Here is an 18,610-nt window from a genome sequence, read left to right as displayed (position 1 = left end):
TTCAGTGTCCACTGTCAGACATGGTGCCCTGCAGCAGATGACCCCTAAGGCCACATCCAACATAAGCAACAGAAGCAACTGACAGCACATAACAGCTTCAGATGACAAAACACAACTGCAGGTACAGTTACAGAAGTGTCCTAGGGGAGCGACATCCATGGTGTTGCCTGTCCTCTGATTCAGCTTGCAACATTTGAATTCAAATGGTTTGAATCTTGTCATTGCAAGACATGCGACAATGCAAGCAACACATACAAATCTACTCGGGAAAGCAATGGAGTGGACATGCCAGCTGCTATGAATTAGTGATCATCTGATTTTAAGAAAACTATTTGGTGAAAAAATTTTTTCTATCACATCTTACATCTTAATATCTTTGCTTTAAGAAGGACTGAGTTTATTTTCACTATTCATTATAGTTAATGTGCTGCACGAAACTAAGTAAATGACTGCACAAAAGTTTTAAGAGTTTGCAGAGGTAAAATTGCACTGAACAGACTTTGTGTATAGCTCATTTTTATTACACAAAGGACTCACAGACATTGGCTGTGAGTGGTATTGACTGAAATCAATGGAAAAAGTTCAAAATTTGTGCCAGACTGGGATTGAAACCTGGGTGTTCCGCTTACTAGGCAGATGCTCTGACCATTGAGCAATCTGGGCATAATGGTCACTGGAACTGCACAGACTATCCTAGCACACCTCCCGTCAGATTCAAATTCTCAACTTCACATGGTACAAATGTAGTGTTCCTTGCCCATTATCCTTATTACTTGCAGCATTTTGCTGATTCCCATAAGAGTTTGAGCCTGTTGTTCACTCACACTGAAGAAATCATTGGCCGTCTTGCCTTAATATATATCAATCAATGCCTGCTTGCAGCCAATGTCTGTAATTCCTTTGTGTATTAATTCGTAATGGCTGCTTGATCAAAGATGGTGTCTGTTCTTTCAGACATCACATATAATCCATATATTATTGCATATGAAATGAGCCAACATATCAAAATTGCACTTAAAATTGAGAGTGGAATGACATCTCTCTTCATTCTCAAGATAGTGGTTGTTATATACGCAGACCAAGTGGTCATAAAAATTGTTGTACTTCATAAACAGTTCAAGATATCAAAACAAGGTTTTTTGGAAATTATAGCAAGCAAAAAGAACTATTTTCTCGTATGATTAACACTCGACACATTTTCAGTGACTGATTGAGTGGAATGAAAACAAGACTCCCTATAAATTCCACTGTGAGTTTTCCTCCACATTTTCATACACAAAAAAAGAGTGAGAAATGAGCAAATGGGGTATCAAAGTGATAACTATGAGGTCTAGTTTTGCAAGAATACATTTAATTGCTTGACAGGTTAATTAATGAAAACTTAATTAGTGATTTCAGGGAAAACTGAAATACTTCATGAACAGCTGCTGTTAGCTATGAAAAAGAAGTATCAAAAAGTTCATCTGTTCAGGGTCTAGCTACCTTGTGCATAAAAGAATATATTGGTGTGACATTTAGCTGTCAAAAAGGCTTCTTTCGAGTCAGGTAATAAATTTAGAATGATGCTTGAAATTATGTACAGAAAATAAGGTGCATCAAGTGTGTCTCTGATATGTTTTATTTCTTAATTTTAGACAAATCATTTCATAAACTGTGTTACTTTCTTTGAAATGCTTGGACTTAACACTCATTGGTGATGAATTATGTTCCCAACACTCAAATATTAGTAAAACTTCAGAGCTGTTCATTGTTTTTTATTAGGAATTTAAAGTGTGTGATCTCCTGGGATAGATGTGTATACATTTCAAAATCAAGGACTTTGGCAAGACCTTAAAAATATACTTTTGAGATGCAGTGTAAACAGCACAGATAAAATTTAGTACACAGAATTAGTGACAGATTGTATCCGAGCCAGTTAAAATATAAGAAGCAACCAGGGCCAAACCTGAGACAAACCAAAGATCCTGATAACTGGCATAAGGTGCTACCATTCCACCACAGACACCTCCTATGGAATGTTGACTATTCTTTCGTATTTACAGTAGTCAGTCACTCTTCCACACTTATCAGCTTTTGAAAGTTCTTGGTTATGTAAGAAACATTCATCTTTAATTAATTGATGAAATAGACAAACGTCTCTCTGCTCATCCACGTATATTCAAAGAATCTGACAGGCGATCTTTGTAGTTGACAGTATAAATTAAATTATCCATGAAGATGCTTCCCTTGGTAAATTTCATGCACAGAGCTCCTTTATCACCTTATTTTCCAAAGTAAAACTAATTTTGCTGTCTTACTCTTGAGCTACAGTATTCTACGGTTCAGGTATGCCATTTTATACTTACAGGTAATCGGCTCTAGTAGCCATCTCATAGTGGGAGATGGTCGCTCACATGTAGGACACTCTAGTGTAGTGGCTTATTGCTGGAGTGTCTCATATCCAGATGTCACCCACTCTTGGTCGCTCCTGATGGTTATGTAGCATGACAACATTGCCAATTACGACTGCAGTGTGTTTGGGATCATCGAGACTGGACTGTGAATCAATGGAAGTGTACCATGGGATTGGGTGCACTGAGTTTCTTATTGAAGCAGGTTCATAGATGTGCCCAGAAACATCATCATACAGGAGAATGGCAGCTTGGAATGTGCACCACATCACAGATGCAGGAGGCTGTTGGACTGAGTATTATGCTATGGGGGACACACACCTGGGCTTCCGTGGGACCTGTTCTGGTAATTATAACCACCAAGACAGCTGTGGCCTACTTGAAAATATTACAGACCACCTGCGCCCCTTCACACTCATCTTCTCCAAGGTTGATGGCAGCTTTTAGCTGGACGATTATGTCACAAGTCCAGAATCATGCTGTAGTAATTTGAGGAGGATGACAGTGAATTCACACGGATGTCTCAGCCATCAAACTCACACCATCTGAACCTGAAGGAAAACATCTGAGACACTGAAACTTCCTGGCACATTAAAACTGTGTGCCGGACCGAGACTCGAACTCGGGACCTTTGCCTTTCGTGGGCAAGTGCTCTACCAACTGAGCTACCCAAGCACGACTCACGCCCCGTCCTCACAGCCTTACTTCTGCCAGTACCTCGTCTCCTACCTTCCAAACTCCTTGCAGGAGAGCTTCTGTAAAGTTTGGAAGCTAGGAGACGAGGTACTGGCAGAAGTAAGGCTGTGAGGACGGGGCATGAGTCGTGCTTGGGTAGCTCAGTTGGTAGAGCACTTGCCCGCGAAAGGCAAAGGTCCCGAGTTCGAGTCTCGGTCCGGCACACAGTTTTAATCTGCCAGGAAGTTTCATATCAGCGCACACTCCGCTGTAGAGCGAAAATCTCATTCTATCTGAGACACTGTCAGACTGTTTGTTGTCCACAAACCACTGACCTAAAATCTACAGGAAATGTGTGACCTGTGTGTAAATATTTCGTGCCACATACCTACTGAAAACTATACAGGAACAATGGAAACTCCAGGTAGCAATACCAACAATGTAGAAAAAGATATAGTTAATTGCAGTCAGGCACAATTAAAAGACACTTCAACAATGCCAGAATGTATTCTGGCCCAAGCTGCTGCAGTTGTATGAATGGTGTGTGTTTCTCTTTTTTTTTTATGAAGGCTGTGACCAAAAGTTTTGTGTAAGTGTCTTTTAATTGTGCCTGTCTGCAGCTTAATGTGTTATCTTTATGGTACGTAACAATCTATCTTTTCCTACATTGTTGAGAAACTTAGAGTGAGGAAGAGGGGGGATAAAAGTGAAGTGCGAGGAATCAGAGATGGTACTCGGGTAAGCATTGTGAAAGCTTCTGTTCAGCAATAATAGGGACAGAGTGAGAAATAAAGATAGATTAGAGGCAGCCAGGACAGTGAAAAAGAAAGGGAGGGAGCAGATCAGTATAAGTCATATATTACAAGACTTTGTTTGTGTCAGATTCTTAGTTACAATATTCATCTATGTTCCCCCTAATCAATGTTTACTTCTCAACCTGCCCTTACCATCTCTAGACTGAAGCTGAGAAAGTGCCTACCAGTATACCATCTCTAACCTACGCTCTCTGAGGCTTCCCTTTCATCTTTGTCTGTCTTTCTTCTCACTAAAGGTGGATCTCTCTCTTCCTGTGACCTGACTGACCGTTCTTTCCCTCTTAACCTTTCTCAGCCTCTCTTTCTCTCCTCCCCAACGAAAGACATATTAGTCCAAAAGGTAGGCAGTGTATCATTTTTACTTTTGTATGTGTACAATGACAGTACTACACATTTCAATTCCTAAAGGTAAGTACTGGCTAGCAATTCTGTCTCATAATTTACTAGTTTTCTCGATTGAATTTTCCTCAATACAATTAAATGTTATGTTCATGTAGATGGGAGAAGCCCAAAACATAAACAAAAATAGCATAAATAAAGCTATATAAGAAGTAACTGGTTGCTGTATTTCTTAAAATAATTCTTTGGGTTAAATTTGTATATTAGATGAATTTTGAACTCCTTAATAAAACATTTCTCTACCAAATTGTCTAATGCAGCCCACCATGATTCTTCTCATTTTGTGGTCTACAGAAGGAGCAGGTAGTTTCATAGAATCAAGCTTCAATATTTGTTTACAATGAAACACATTTTTTACTGTGTTACATGTCACTGAAAAAATGGGCTATATGTCTGATACATAGTTTGTGTGAATAAACGCAGTGAAGAGAGAGTATTACATAATATTATAATGTTTCAGTGATTACCCAGTGTTGAAAAAAAATGGTTAATGGTTTACTTACAAGTTTTCCTATTGAGATGCCATTAAAGTATTCTTGAAGAATAGTTCTTTTTCAGTTACACCTAAATTATGTTCAAAATTGCCTAATTCAGTGAAATGAAATAAATATTATACATGAAGGTATTATATTATAGCCTTATCCAGTGGTATAAGCTATTGCCAAAATTTCTAATGGTAAGAAAGTTGTAGTGTATTAATAAGTTATCTTCAAATAAGTAATAGTGTGTAACAATTATTACATAATTTCACAAATGTCACAGTATACAACACAATGGATACTTAAATGAAATCACGAAAATAGTGATACGTTTTTGTGCCAACTCTTGGTACTATGATATTTTACTTTGCCAGAATGAGAACTCCATGAAATTACTTGTAAAAAGTATAGGATGGCAGTAGAGACAATAAGGTGATACATAACTTGAGTCTTTGATAGGCACAGATGCAAACAAAAGACAGGAAAACTGATTTACCTTGAGATGGACACCACAAAGAAAAAGAGTTTTAAAGTGTATGATAATCCAGACCGTTGCATAGCTACCCACAACTCAGAGAAATTGATTGTAACAATTTACAAGGCACACTCAGATACATTCAACAATGTTGAGATTAAAACGTCAGTGGTCAACGAGATTTTAAAAAATCACTCCCAGACAATTTAGGATCAGCAGGCTGCTACATGATGAACCCCTACACCGCTGTCTGGCACACAATTTTTTCTTCAAAATATTTATTAAATTAGTAGAATGTTTAAGGATTTATGCATAGAAAAATTGAATTTTTATTCATGAAAGTATAACAACAGAAAAATTATCAGACAGAATCACTGGCCAGTACTTATCCTCCACAGGTGAATAAACATAAAAGGAAAAGTCACAACACTAGCCTAGATTTCAGAAATGTCAGTTCCTTGCTCTCTCTTAACTGACAGTTAGGTTCAGAGATCCCACATACCTATTCCAAAGACACCTCAGTGCACTGTACATGCTTCAACTGCTTTCCTTCTCTGATTACAGCATTATTTCTAGATGGCATGAATACTAATGCTAATTCATAAAACACACACACACACACACACACACACACACACACACACACACACCTACAGGGCATGTAAGGTTGCTTTTTAAACAATCAGCCAAAGTACTGGTGACACACAGTATTCCATTATACTATTTCACTATTATTATTATTATTATTATTATTATTTTATAAATGCAATACTGTATTGCTACCAGTGCACAGTTTTATTACTGTGAGTGTCCAATTCTACTAACCTATCCATCCACATACAGCACCATCCTGTATAAAGGGGGACCATCATAATTAGTGGGGTCATAATAGTAGAAGTGATGGAAACTGAGATGGAGTACCACTTGCTGTGATGAGTGATGTCACAAAGCATGTGGACATGTCAATGAATACACAGTGAAGTAACTGAGGAAGTATGGTATCAACCTCTAGCAAACAAGGTGTAGCAAACCAAAGGCAGAAATTTCCAAAGATTGACAAAGTTAATATGTGTGTGAATTTATTGTAGTCAACATCCACATTTATTTTCCTCATCCATTTGAATATGAAGTGCTACAACAAGGAAAAACGTTGTGCCCCAGGTATAGCTGAGTGCAGTTCATGTGTTGTCTCCCCATGGCATGCTCTACTGCTGCAGCCATTATGAGATGTATTTGTTTATCATTTGACTGTAATGGCTAATGGCCATGGCAGACACTCTGACGACAGTGCAACTAGCAGACTCTGCCCATCCCATGCAATTAGCTGTAGGGTTAAAATTTTGTATTTATAACAAGTTCCTGTTTTAAAGAATGTAATGTAATGCTTTTCTTTGTTTCATAAAGAGCCACAAACTAGCAAGTGGCAGCAAAATTTAATTTAGGCTTTCAATGAAGAAAGTATGAATTTATCGCAGCTAGAGTAAATTTGATTTGTAAATAAATTTTCCTGCCCCTCCTCATGTCAGAGAGAGGGAAAGGGAGAGGGAGGAGAGGGATGAAGAGATATAAGAAATGTTGAGAGTACCAGAACCATCAGCACTGGGGCAAGGCAGCAAGTATGAGAATACAGTAACGAATGAAAGGCCAAGACATTTCACTTATCACAGCTGGAGGGTTAATTATTTCATTTCATTTTGCTGAAGACTACTACTTTGGCTTCATATGAAAGAAAGCAAAAGTCAAGTGCACAAACACAGTTATATTTTCATTTTCTTATTCATTTTCTCACTGTGCTACATGGTTGTCGACTGTTATCAATTCAACTGCATCACAACAATAAATTATTGAGGTTATAGAGTTGGAATTACAGAGGAATTACAGACCTGGGCTGAGTGTGGCCATGGACTGAAATCAATATGGAAGGTTGAAAATTTGTGTCAGACTGGGATTCGAACCTGGGTCTCCAGCTTACTAGGCAGATGCTCCGACCACTGAGAAAACCCGTACACAGTGGTCATTGCAACTACACCGACTACCCTAGCACACCTCTCGTCAGACCCAAATTCTCAACTTACCCACACACCATAAATGTTGCATGCCTTACCCATTGCCCCATTACTCGCAGCATTTTGGCGATTCCCGTAAGACTTCAAGATTGGTGTGCATTTGCACTGAAGAGATCATTGGCTGTCACACCTTGTTGTAATGTCATCTTTCATACTAGTACACTGAAACTTGTAAAATTTGTAGATGAGAAGTCAATGATCATGAATGCTATAAAAGAAGGCTCAGGTTCAGTTCCCAGTACTGACAAGTAAATTTCATTGATGAAGAGGACCAGGAAGTTGAGCATTTAGCATTGTGAGAATAACTGAAGAGATAACTGAAGGAAAAGTTAATTTGTTTGGTTTGTAAAAACATTACAGTAGGTGTGGAGTAACATGTGATAAACATTAAACTCTCCTTACCACATACATACAGAAGGCTTAGTCCCATGAGTCCTCACAGGGGTAAGTTTTGTTTCCAAAAAATCATTTATTGAAACATCACATTTTGTGAGCTGTACAATGGAGAAAATGTAGCAAATACTTGGCATTAAAATGTGAGAGGCTTCTAAGATGAATAAGTCTGATAATGAATGCAGAATTAAGTGAATAATTTTAGAGCTCTCTGCCTCATGAAAACAGATAGTGTTCAGTATTTAAGAACATTTATGACTTTTCCTCTTGTCTCTTTTTACCTTACCCCCTTCAAGAAAATGAGACTGCACAGGCAATGAAGGATATATATGTCCCATTACCAATCTTTCTGTAACTCATCTATGTGTGTAAGATCAGCTAGACAAACAGAAAACCAACACAACATGCTCTAATCAACTTTAAGACAAATATATTAGAAAATTCATTCTTCATAGCAACTGTTGGTTTTTGTCAACATCTAACACTGTAACCATCAGAATTCAGGAGAAAAAATGGGCTGGATTCCTATACATTGTTGTATTTTTCCATGATTTCCTTCAATCATGACAAGAAAATGTTAGAGATGGTTCATCCAACACCTCAATAAATTTCAGTCTCACCCTCATGCCTGACAATCTCAATACTTCCTTCTTTTTAAAAATATCAGCATGTTGTTGGTCAAGAGAAAATTACACCGAAGTACACAAAATTAAAATTATGCACATGAGTCATTGGTACTGATTCAGTTAGCCTACTGAGTGTTAGGACTGAAAGATTTTACATAGCATCTGCAGGAATGGTACAGTAATTTTCAACACATAATAATAATTGACTAGAGGCCAAAATTGGAGACATCTGCTGCACCAATTACAAAAACAACCAAAGGAGAAAACATGGAAGATATAATTTATAAATGTGTTATATTCTCACAAGCAATAAAATTAAACAAGAAGACCATGTGCCATCACATCAATAATAGTGACAGATTATATGAAGAGAATTATCATACAATTAAAGGAGCTGTACAATGAAGGGAAAAAAGCTTTCACATTCTGCATAACAGTAGGAAATAATTACAGGTGTGTCAATGCAACATTCTGTGCTACAAAACAAAAGCATCTTAGCCAAATTAAAAGAAATGGAAGGTTAAGTCCCTATTTAGTTTCAATACATATATACACGGTACCATTAACATTCAAAACAGCTGAGTGATTTGTAACGCCAGCAGTGTTGGTTGCTCTACAAGTGTAAGTGCCACTATGTCTGGCCTGAAGAGCTTCAATACTGAGTGCACTAATACGATGACTCATTTTTCCGATAGCTATTCCTTGATGCCCAGGAGATATTTCAGCATCATTAAAGAACCACGTGATTGTTATGGGATAATCTCCTTTTGTTACAGCGCACTGAACAACTGACATGTCACCAGCATTTCCTGGTGTGTCTCCAAATGAGAAAGGTAGGATCTGCGGAGGAACTGTAATTGCAGACATATCAGTGCCTAAGTACAATATAGCTCCACCAGTACAAAATATCCAGATTCATTTTTTGCTTTATTCAAGTGTTTTATAATTGATGCTGAAGAAAGCTATACAGTTTATCTGATTGATTGTACTTTGAATTACATGTAGAACAGAAAAGCAGAAAGAAACTTACAAAAACATAATGAAGATGCCCACTCAAAAGACACGAAGCATGGATGCAAAATAAGAACTGATATAAATAACAAACCATTGTATAACTGTGGAAATATTTTTGGGGCCCTACGTGGGTAAAAACTAAAGAGTTGCAGTTTGCAGTGCAGTTATATTATCTCCCTCTACACATACTGGAAATCACCCATTAATGATAATATGTACTTTCTTCTGTCACCATTGACACATTATAATGTGAAATTATTTCAGCAATGTTTATTTTTTAACAAAATGACATTAACAATACTGTTTTCTGATAGTTTTTATTACACAAACTTGGCACTCAAGTTGTATTCTATATTGCCATCAGCTTTCCTATTATTCCGATATTACTTATTGCTCGAGATTTGTTGATTTCTATATACAATGTATATTATTTTAGACATCTAATTTGAACACTTCATTTAGCAATGATGTGTTAAGATGTCTTAACATATATATAACAACGGACTGTACTAGCATGCTTTCACTTCCTAAACAATGAAGCAAAATTAATCATGTTTCTTCTCCACATCTTTCTATTTTTCATTTCTCTGTGTAGAAAAAATATACAAAGTGTTGACATGGTGCATAAAACTTTCAATAAGAAAGGAGTTTGCAATTCTAGAATCTCTGGCCAGTACAAAAGGAGTTAAGGAACATACAGAAGCTTTCCTTCATGTTATTCATCATGTTGAAGATCCCACAAGATGACTTTACATTTGAGGTACCAAGATGAGACGTTGCAAGTTTGGCAAGTTGTACATGTATCAGTGAAATGTTCACCAAAAACAAAGAATCTTTTGCTACCACTATTTCAGTTGGTTACTTCTGGTTTATATGCTTACTAACGACTGTCACATCTAGTGCACAAATAATTATTTGTGTAAACAGACTAGCACCCATGTTTCTCTACATGAAATATGATAAAACTAAGAAATAAAAATTGAAAAAGAAAGAATGGAAAAGGAAACTCAGACTGGAGGAAACTTCCATAGTAGGATATTAGCATCATTTACTTATTCTCTGTTGAAGTAGAGCTTGCAACACAAAGAATGGACTCCATTATAATCATCCTCGGCAATTTTAACAAAATAGGGCACTATCAAGCAAATTATTTTCATTACGTTGAGCTGTATCTCAAAAGGAAATATGAAACAGTCAAAGTTACAGCATGCAACTTCCAGGTGTTTGATGTTTGCTCCTTCAAAAAAACTATAGTGGCTTGAAGTTAGTAACAAACCATTGATAAACAGAGGAGTGGCATATACAGCAACCCCAGCAACATTCTCCGCTACACAAGTGTAGTTGCCTTGGTGATGTGCTTTCAGAACAGTTATGGTTAGCAAGCTGACCCTGTCAGCAACCTTCATTGTTGAAACCCCTGACTCATCTGGACGAAGATCATCACCAGGGTAAGTCCAGTGCATTGTCACAGGAAGATCACCAGAAGTGACAATACACTGCAGGTTGGCAAAGACCCCAGCATTGAGAGGAAGATCACCAAAAGAAAATGGAGTTATTGTTGGAGGAACTGAAGCATTGAAACAGAAATTTGTACAGATGAGTGAATTAATACTAAAAAGTAAAGAAACACATATTACATACTATCGCACACAGTTCAACTTAAATGTAACAAGACTATGTAAAATGCTCCTCAATGACATACTCAACACCAACAGTCTTCTGAAGAATTTTTATAAAGAAGTGATTTTTCAGTGTTAAGAAGCATTTGTTTTCTACAAATGACATGATTCACACATGCACCTGACAGTAACAGTGGGCTGTAAGTATTCAATTAATGTGGCAAACAGAAGAATTCTCAATGAAAAGCAAGTCAGATAAATAGACAACAACTGGTGACAAAGCAATAGAGACAAACCATTTACTGTTAAAGATGCAGTGTACGAATCACTGCCAGCTGCATTTGAGGCAGTACAAGTATAATTTCCAGCATGTCTGGCATCCAGAGCTTGAATCATGAGTACACTTATCCTCTCAGACAGCTTCATAATTGACACTCCATCATCACTTGAAATTTCTTTGCTAGGATATTGCCAAGTGATGCTAATGGGGAGATCTCCATAGGTTGCAATGCACTGAAGTTGTGAGACAATGCCATGGTTCAAAGGTGCGTTGCCAAAGGAGAATGGTGTTACTGATGGCTTGACTGAATGACAATAATGAAAACAGCTATTTCAAAATATCAATACTATTTTTTGTTTCACATGAAAAACCATTTTCTTAAATGTAGAAACAGCCCCAAAACAATAACAAATATTTAAATTAAACTACAGAAAAGATGAGTGACTTCATGATGAAATATGTCAAAAAAAACTTAATCTCAATATTAATTTTTCAAAATCTGTTCAAATTTTGACATCATAATGAGTCGCAACTGTGAATTTTCTACAACATATATTTGGAACTAGTAAAGTACTTTGAAATATTGGCTATGTCTGATTTTCTTCACTTGCTGCTGCTCATGTATGATCTAGTCACATGTGGCATTGTGAATGTGAAGTATATTTCCACTGAATGAAGCATGCCATGAGTAACAGCATGATCCAGCTTATGAAAAAATGCTACAGAATATACTTCAAAAATAAATAGTGTAGCATTTGTCTGGCTGATATTTAAAGTATGTTATTTAGTTGTAGAGATAAGACATCATATTCAAGAAACTGACAATTGGCTTTATACAATAATGAATTAACAGAAGACACAATGTCAAGTTTAAATTTGGTTATAGGTTTGAAAAGATGTATCATTTACCTATAAATGTTTCTTGGTCATTACATGTATTATAGTAATCCCTTAGCAGATCATCACACAAGATATTCAATTGCTCAGTAGCTATTACAGACTGCTGGGAATGACATCTAAGCTCATTTATCGAAAAAAAGGAAAGGAAAAGACAATATGCAGTGTGAGCGAACTGTAACCTGGTGGGTATCACACTGATAGTGTATCAAGGACTAATAGGTATGGAAGTGACAGTTAGTTGGGATTTACATTATCAGTCAGAAATTCTTACTGTCATCAATTTGGTAAAATAAATGACACCCTCAATAAACACCTGCAGGCCATACCATTCACATGCAACGTTGCTGAGTAATTTGCAACACCAGCAGCATTTCGAGCCGTGCAGGTGTAGTTGCCACTATGAGCGGCCATCACAGAGGCTATCACGAGCACAGAGATACTGTCCCCTATCTTCGTTGTCATTATGCCCATATGAGACGACAGCTCAAGCCCGTGAAAATTCCATGAAAGATGCAGAGGATGATCGCCTTTCGATACGTGACAGGTGAGCTGGACATTATCACCAGAATTTGCTTCCCCCTCAAACGAAAATGGTATGATGTGAGGAGGAACTAAGGAACACATACAAAAATCCATTTATGGTAACTGCTAAAATTATTAAACTGACCAAATTTTGTGTACGAAAATATAACGAGTACCAATCACAGTGCTATTTAAACATACATCCTTAAATTCATAAATTAGTTCTTTTTTGTGGCATTAATCTAAACAATTACTAATGTAACAGGGCAGCCCTATATCTCCACTGACCAGTAGGGAGCCTGTTTATCTTTCCCAGAACCAAAATGCTTTTTTAAATTTCAAAAGATATTCCAGGACACTAACCTTATACTCTAAAAGACAAGGTAGCCACTTATTTCAAACAAAAATGTCTTATTGAAAGATGGATCACATCTGTAATGGTTTCAAACATAAGGATCCTTCGTAATTTTGCTGCAACAATCAACTGCTTTTTCTAAGAACAGAGGTGTATGACAAAAATGTTGCACATGTCTATTAGAACTTAATATGTGTATGTGCTTTCACGATATGTGTTAATTACTTCTCTGAGAACCAGTCTACGGCCAAAGTGTTAGCGGGTTAAGTAAGTCTTAGGTATATAATATAAAAATAGACACACAGTGAAATGATAACTCCATAAATAAAATTTCTTGCAAATATAAAGTTATATAAAGGCAAGGACATAAAGTTTTGGGTGAGAAAAATGTTCTTCTGAGTCTATTTTACTGTAAAAGTTAGTAAGATCCACAGCTGTTGTAAATTTTACAGTTGGTAATTTATCACATTAATATTTCAGACAGTGATTTATTCTAGCAATTATTCTACCTTACATGAACGACCTGTATAAGCACATATGCTTCAGGAAGAAGAAGAAGAAGAAGAAGAAGGTTCTCTTACCTCAGAAACCATTCCAGATATGATACACAAAAGGTGGTGCAAAATGAACACAGGAATTTGATACAAGTAGTAGAAGTGGAGCACCGTTATTCTGTCAGTTATAACATCTAGTTTCAGTAACAATAGCACAGACAATTGGTCAGCATCATGTTTCCACTACTGAACATTATTTCAAAAGTAATGACTATGTTACTGACAGCTTTTCCATAAACATGTTGAGCATATTGGTTCGATATCTGATCACAACACTATACTTTGTCACTAAATCAGTTATGAAGAAAAAGTTGACTCGTTACCCTCATATGGTGTGAACTCCTGAAAATGTCGACAGAACAACATGATCTGTTCTCCAAGGTCCTCACTGCTCCACTAGATGGCATGCTCCTAGTTTGAGAATGTATCATCACTCACTACAGTGCATCCTGAACTGTGAGTTACAATTCCATCCTTATAAAATTATGATTGTACAGAAGCTTCATGAATGTGATTTTGACAAAAAGAGACTTGTTTTGTAAGAAAGTGATTGATTTCCTTGCTACTGATGATGTAAAGGTGAGCAATGAAGCTCCCTTTCAATTGGATGGTTTTGTAAATAAGCAAAACTGTTGCTGTTGGGCAGTAGGCAACTCAAAAGAATTGCATCATAAACCACTGTACAGTCTATAGTGACCCTGTAATGTGGAGTTTCAAAGGTGGCGATTGTTGGACATTATTTTTTTCGAAGAAGGTGGTGCTAGCGTAAAATTCTCAATGTTATGTTGCAATGCTATGCAACTTTTTGCGGCCACAACTTCAGGCTTTGGGGATCAACATGGCAGGAAATGTGCTTCCAACAGGATGGGGAAATGTGCTTCCAACAGGATGGAGACATAGCCCAGACAGCTAATGCATCCAGGGTAGTTGTTCGAGAAATGTTTCCTCAGTACTTGATCTCACATTTCAGCAATCTCCATGACCAGATCTGTCGGTTTGTGACTTCTTCTAAGGGGGTCATTTGATATCCAAAGTCTGTTGACACAATCCTTATTTTCTCAGCAATCTGGAGGTTGCAATATGTGAGGAAATTGCTGCTGTTTCACAGGACAATTTCACAAAAGCTATGCAGAGCTTTAAAGAAAGACTTTTAATGTGTGTGCATGAAGAAGGACACCATCTTTCCAATGTCATCTTTTTTATAATAATAATAAAAAAAAGACCAAATTCTTAAATTGGGTAACTTGCCCATTGTATAGGTGTACAAACATTTCATATGTGATCAAAATAAACCTAAATTTTACTAATTTCAAATTCATGCATTCTTTTTGGACCACCCTGCATTTACAAAAAACTTTTCATTTAAAACTGACATTCCAATTCTTGCAGAATATCGAACATTTTTTCTGGAATTCAGAAGACAAAATATTATAAATGTAGAATTGTATCTTAATTTTAAGCCTCATAAATGATAACTGACAAATGGATTACACAAATCTAGCACTTCAGTATAATATGATTAGGACTTTATGTCATTACATTCCTCATGTAATTAAACTGAATAATACATACCAAAAACTTTATCTAAATCAAGGATAGGAGGGTTGCCAAGTTAGATACAAAGTGACTCAAAACATGGCAAATTTCATGAACATCTAGGTTATATTTCTAGTATAACATACATTTAACACCTTCATAGTAATATGATGTCTGTATAATGCTGATGACATCATCTTATTCAACCTGCCCAAATTTCTGATATTGGAAACATGAAACACAAGCTGAAGTAAATACTCAACAATAACACACAATTTTAAAATGAGAAGTGAGATAAAAGCCACTTAACTCTATTGCATATGTAGCTTACCTGTTTGCTTATATTTTCAAATAGATTTACAGAGTATTTGCAATAGCTGTTTGATGATATTCAACAGAAGCTTCAAACATAAAAAAGTCACATTCATGTTTATACCACTGAAACTGTCTGAAATGTAAGGCACAAATGAAACTAATACATTCTTTCAAACATATTATTCAGCCAACATCAGATACTGAAGTGAAAGAGCAAATGGAAATAATTTCATAAACAAACAGAACAATTTTCCAACAGTCCAGAATTTATCACACCCTCTGAAGTACAACAAAAAATTAATAATTAAAATTTTGCAACTTGCATTACACCTGTTTAAAAATTAATAACAGAAATGGGAAATGATTGCTATGAGACATGTCCAATGCTTCTATCTGGAAAGCAAGACAGTAAGTGATTATAACTTACTATTATTTTATTAATAATAGAAAATAATGAGAACAGAAAGTTCTAAAAATTGTCTACTCATGAAGAATGACATATCTGACTCAAATTAGGGAAATTGCAGAAGTAAAAAGGGGAGGGTAAGATTATTTGTGATATTCATCAGATTGTTCATGCAAAAAAAGCTGTTTTAAATTATGTTTCTCTGATGGATTCTTCTTTTTGCTTCTGTAATGAAACAGCAGTCAGTGTATTTACAAAATGGGAAACGAACCTATTAGACCCACAGAAATGAACAAATTCTAATGTTATCAATAAACAAAACTACTGTCTTGCATTTAAAGACATGTTGTCTGTGCAGCAATCTTTTACCATCACTTAATTTGTTTCATAAGTACAATTATCACACATAAAATAATTGCACATTGTGCAGCTGTAGAGGAAAATGGATCAATAAATCAATCAATCAATCAGAAATATGTAAATATGAACCTGGATTATTAAAATGGCCTATTTTTTTTACTTTGTTTAGGTTTACTCAGTCTCAGACTACATGCATGAATATAAATAAGAAAAATGGAAAAGATCAACATTAAATCAATTTGAATTAACATTTAAAATGGCTGGGTGGGCTAGATCCACAAGGTCACACTTTTTCAAACAGATGAATACATCACAAGACACTAGAATATTTATATCTGCAAGTCCAGTGCTTGGATTTATGTGTATTAATAAGCAAAATTCCATGCTTCTAATTTTGTTCCTTGCCTTTCTTAACCTCTTGTGACTGTTGTTGCAATTATCTTTGTTTATATTTAATTAAGTGTCAAAAGTGAGGTTGACAGCACTACTGCTGTAGACTCTTTGGTGAACTGAGAAATGTAAACTTTACTGTGTGTCATTGTCTCTTAGTGTTTGAACATGTTGTTTACAAACATGAAATAAAACATAAAATACAGACAAGGGGTCGCTTCTTTCAGCCTAAAAATATTATAAATGTAACAAGTTATGGTCCCAGTTTTGTCTAAGTGCCTCAAGTTAATTAATGACTTGAAACAGTGACAAAATATCAGTGAAAATATGACAACATGTGCTTTGAGTGAAAACTGTGTTGTGAAACCTTCCTCTGAACTGTGTTAGTGCAAGTAAGTGTTAAAACAAGTGATTTTTCTCCCACCAGCAAATACAGTAGTCAAGAACTGAAGGCTAAAGTTTCATCAACTGAGTGTTGAGTAAAGTACACACAGCTGAGTTTTGAGGTTAGAAATGTAGACAGCTGAGTTTTAGGTTAAAAGATCTGCATTCAGAAGTAACTTTTAGGCTACACAATGTACTCTGAGATAAAGGTCTACAGAAATGGATATGTCAAAAAATATTAAAGCACTAACTGGGGTAGTGGACTGGCCAATTTGGAAAGGAAAAATAAGAGACTTGCTGGACTACCACAATGGGGCACGGATGCCACTGATAAGAAATTAGTGAAGCCAAAATCACTAGAAGACGGCACAACAGACATAGAAGTTAAAAACCACATCATCCAAATTTGTGTAGTGATCGCTACAGTGATGCAGAGTTTGGGGGGGGGGGGGGGGGGTTGCAACAAAACTGAGCAGTCAACATCTGGTGTAATTATTGCAAGTGCAGGTGGATCCATCTCCTTGCTCAGACAAAGACAGCCAATGACTGCCACATCTACAACAGAAACTTAGTTGGTAGTTGCAACAGAAGCTGTTAAACAGATAATCAGGCAACAGTGAAACTCACACAAAATCCTAAATTCCATCATCAGACAAAACATATAAAGATAAAATATTTTTTCACTGCAGAAAAAGTGTTGGAAGGAGAGTCTGGCATTCGGCACATTTCAACTGAGAATCACTTAGCAGATATACTGACAAAGTCCATAGTAAAACCAAGACTGTTAGTTTTATGTCAAAAACTGGGTCTTTTATGTTGATATGTTTGTGTTTTTCATTTCCTCCTTTTTTCTTAATAAAATAAGGAAAAGTGTTGCAGTTATGTTAGTTTGTATTTCATTAAGTAATAAAGTGTAGTTGGCAGCACTACCGCTGTAAATTCTTTGGTGAACTGAGCGATGTAAACTTTACTGTGTGCCTTTGTGTCATAGTGTCTGAATATGTTGTTTACAAATGTGAAATAAAACATAAAATACACACAAGTGCAATCTCTTCTTTCAGCCTTAAACTGTAATAAATGTAACAACTGTGGCTGCTTGGGCATAGTATGGTCTCTCTTTTACTCTTTTTCATTTATATTACTTAATTTCACTGTTGTGTCCCACACTTACTTCTTTCCAATGACGAAATGAGGGTTTCATGTTTCAAAATCCTCAGTATGTCACATCTTCCGCCATCACTGGAATTTATCATTAATTTTCAACTAGTTTTTACTTTACTACTTTTTACTTTTGATAGGTTTCCCTATCAAAATGTTTATATTTGTGTGTCAGTATCTCCTTTGGCAATCTCATTTAATCTCAATATTCAGTGCCCAACATAGCTGAACTCACTAGAACATTTCTTTTTTAACATAAATTCAAGCATTGGGGTGGTCTTCAAACTGAGTGACAGACAGTCACTTACCCATTACTTGCACTTCCAGTGTTCCTCTTGCACTGTAGCCTTGAGAATTGCGAGCTACGCATGTGTAAGTTGCTTGGTCAGACAGCCGTTCAACATTTTCAATTATCAGAGTACCATTAGGAAAAACTTTTTGTTTCCTGTTTATTGGAAGAACTCTTCCATCTGCAACACAGATATATATTGCATAAATA

General features: G+C 36.2%; 1 protein-coding gene across 1 annotated transcript in view; it reads right to left on the bottom strand.

The window, feature by feature from the left end:
• Positions 1 to 18,610, bottom strand: part of LOC126416750 (Down syndrome cell adhesion molecule-like protein Dscam2) — an 859,584-nt gene that overhangs the window by 298,163 nt on the left and 542,811 nt on the right. Inside the window, exons 12-13 of the mRNA XM_050084589.1 lie at positions 18,420 to 18,581; positions 8,879 to 9,169 (exon numbers count right to left, since the gene is read on the bottom strand). Coding sequence (XP_049940546.1) covers positions 8,879 to 9,169; positions 18,420 to 18,581 — 453 coding nt within the window. The remainder of the gene's footprint in view (positions 1 to 8,878; positions 9,170 to 18,419; positions 18,582 to 18,610) is intronic.

The sequence above is a fragment of the Schistocerca serialis genome, chromosome 8 (assembly GCF_023864345.2).
Source record: "Schistocerca serialis cubense isolate TAMUIC-IGC-003099 chromosome 8, iqSchSeri2.2, whole genome shotgun sequence".
Lineage (NCBI taxonomy): Eukaryota > Metazoa > Arthropoda > Insecta > Orthoptera > Acrididae > Schistocerca > Schistocerca serialis.
This window is presented reverse-complemented; position numbering and strand designations above follow the sequence as displayed.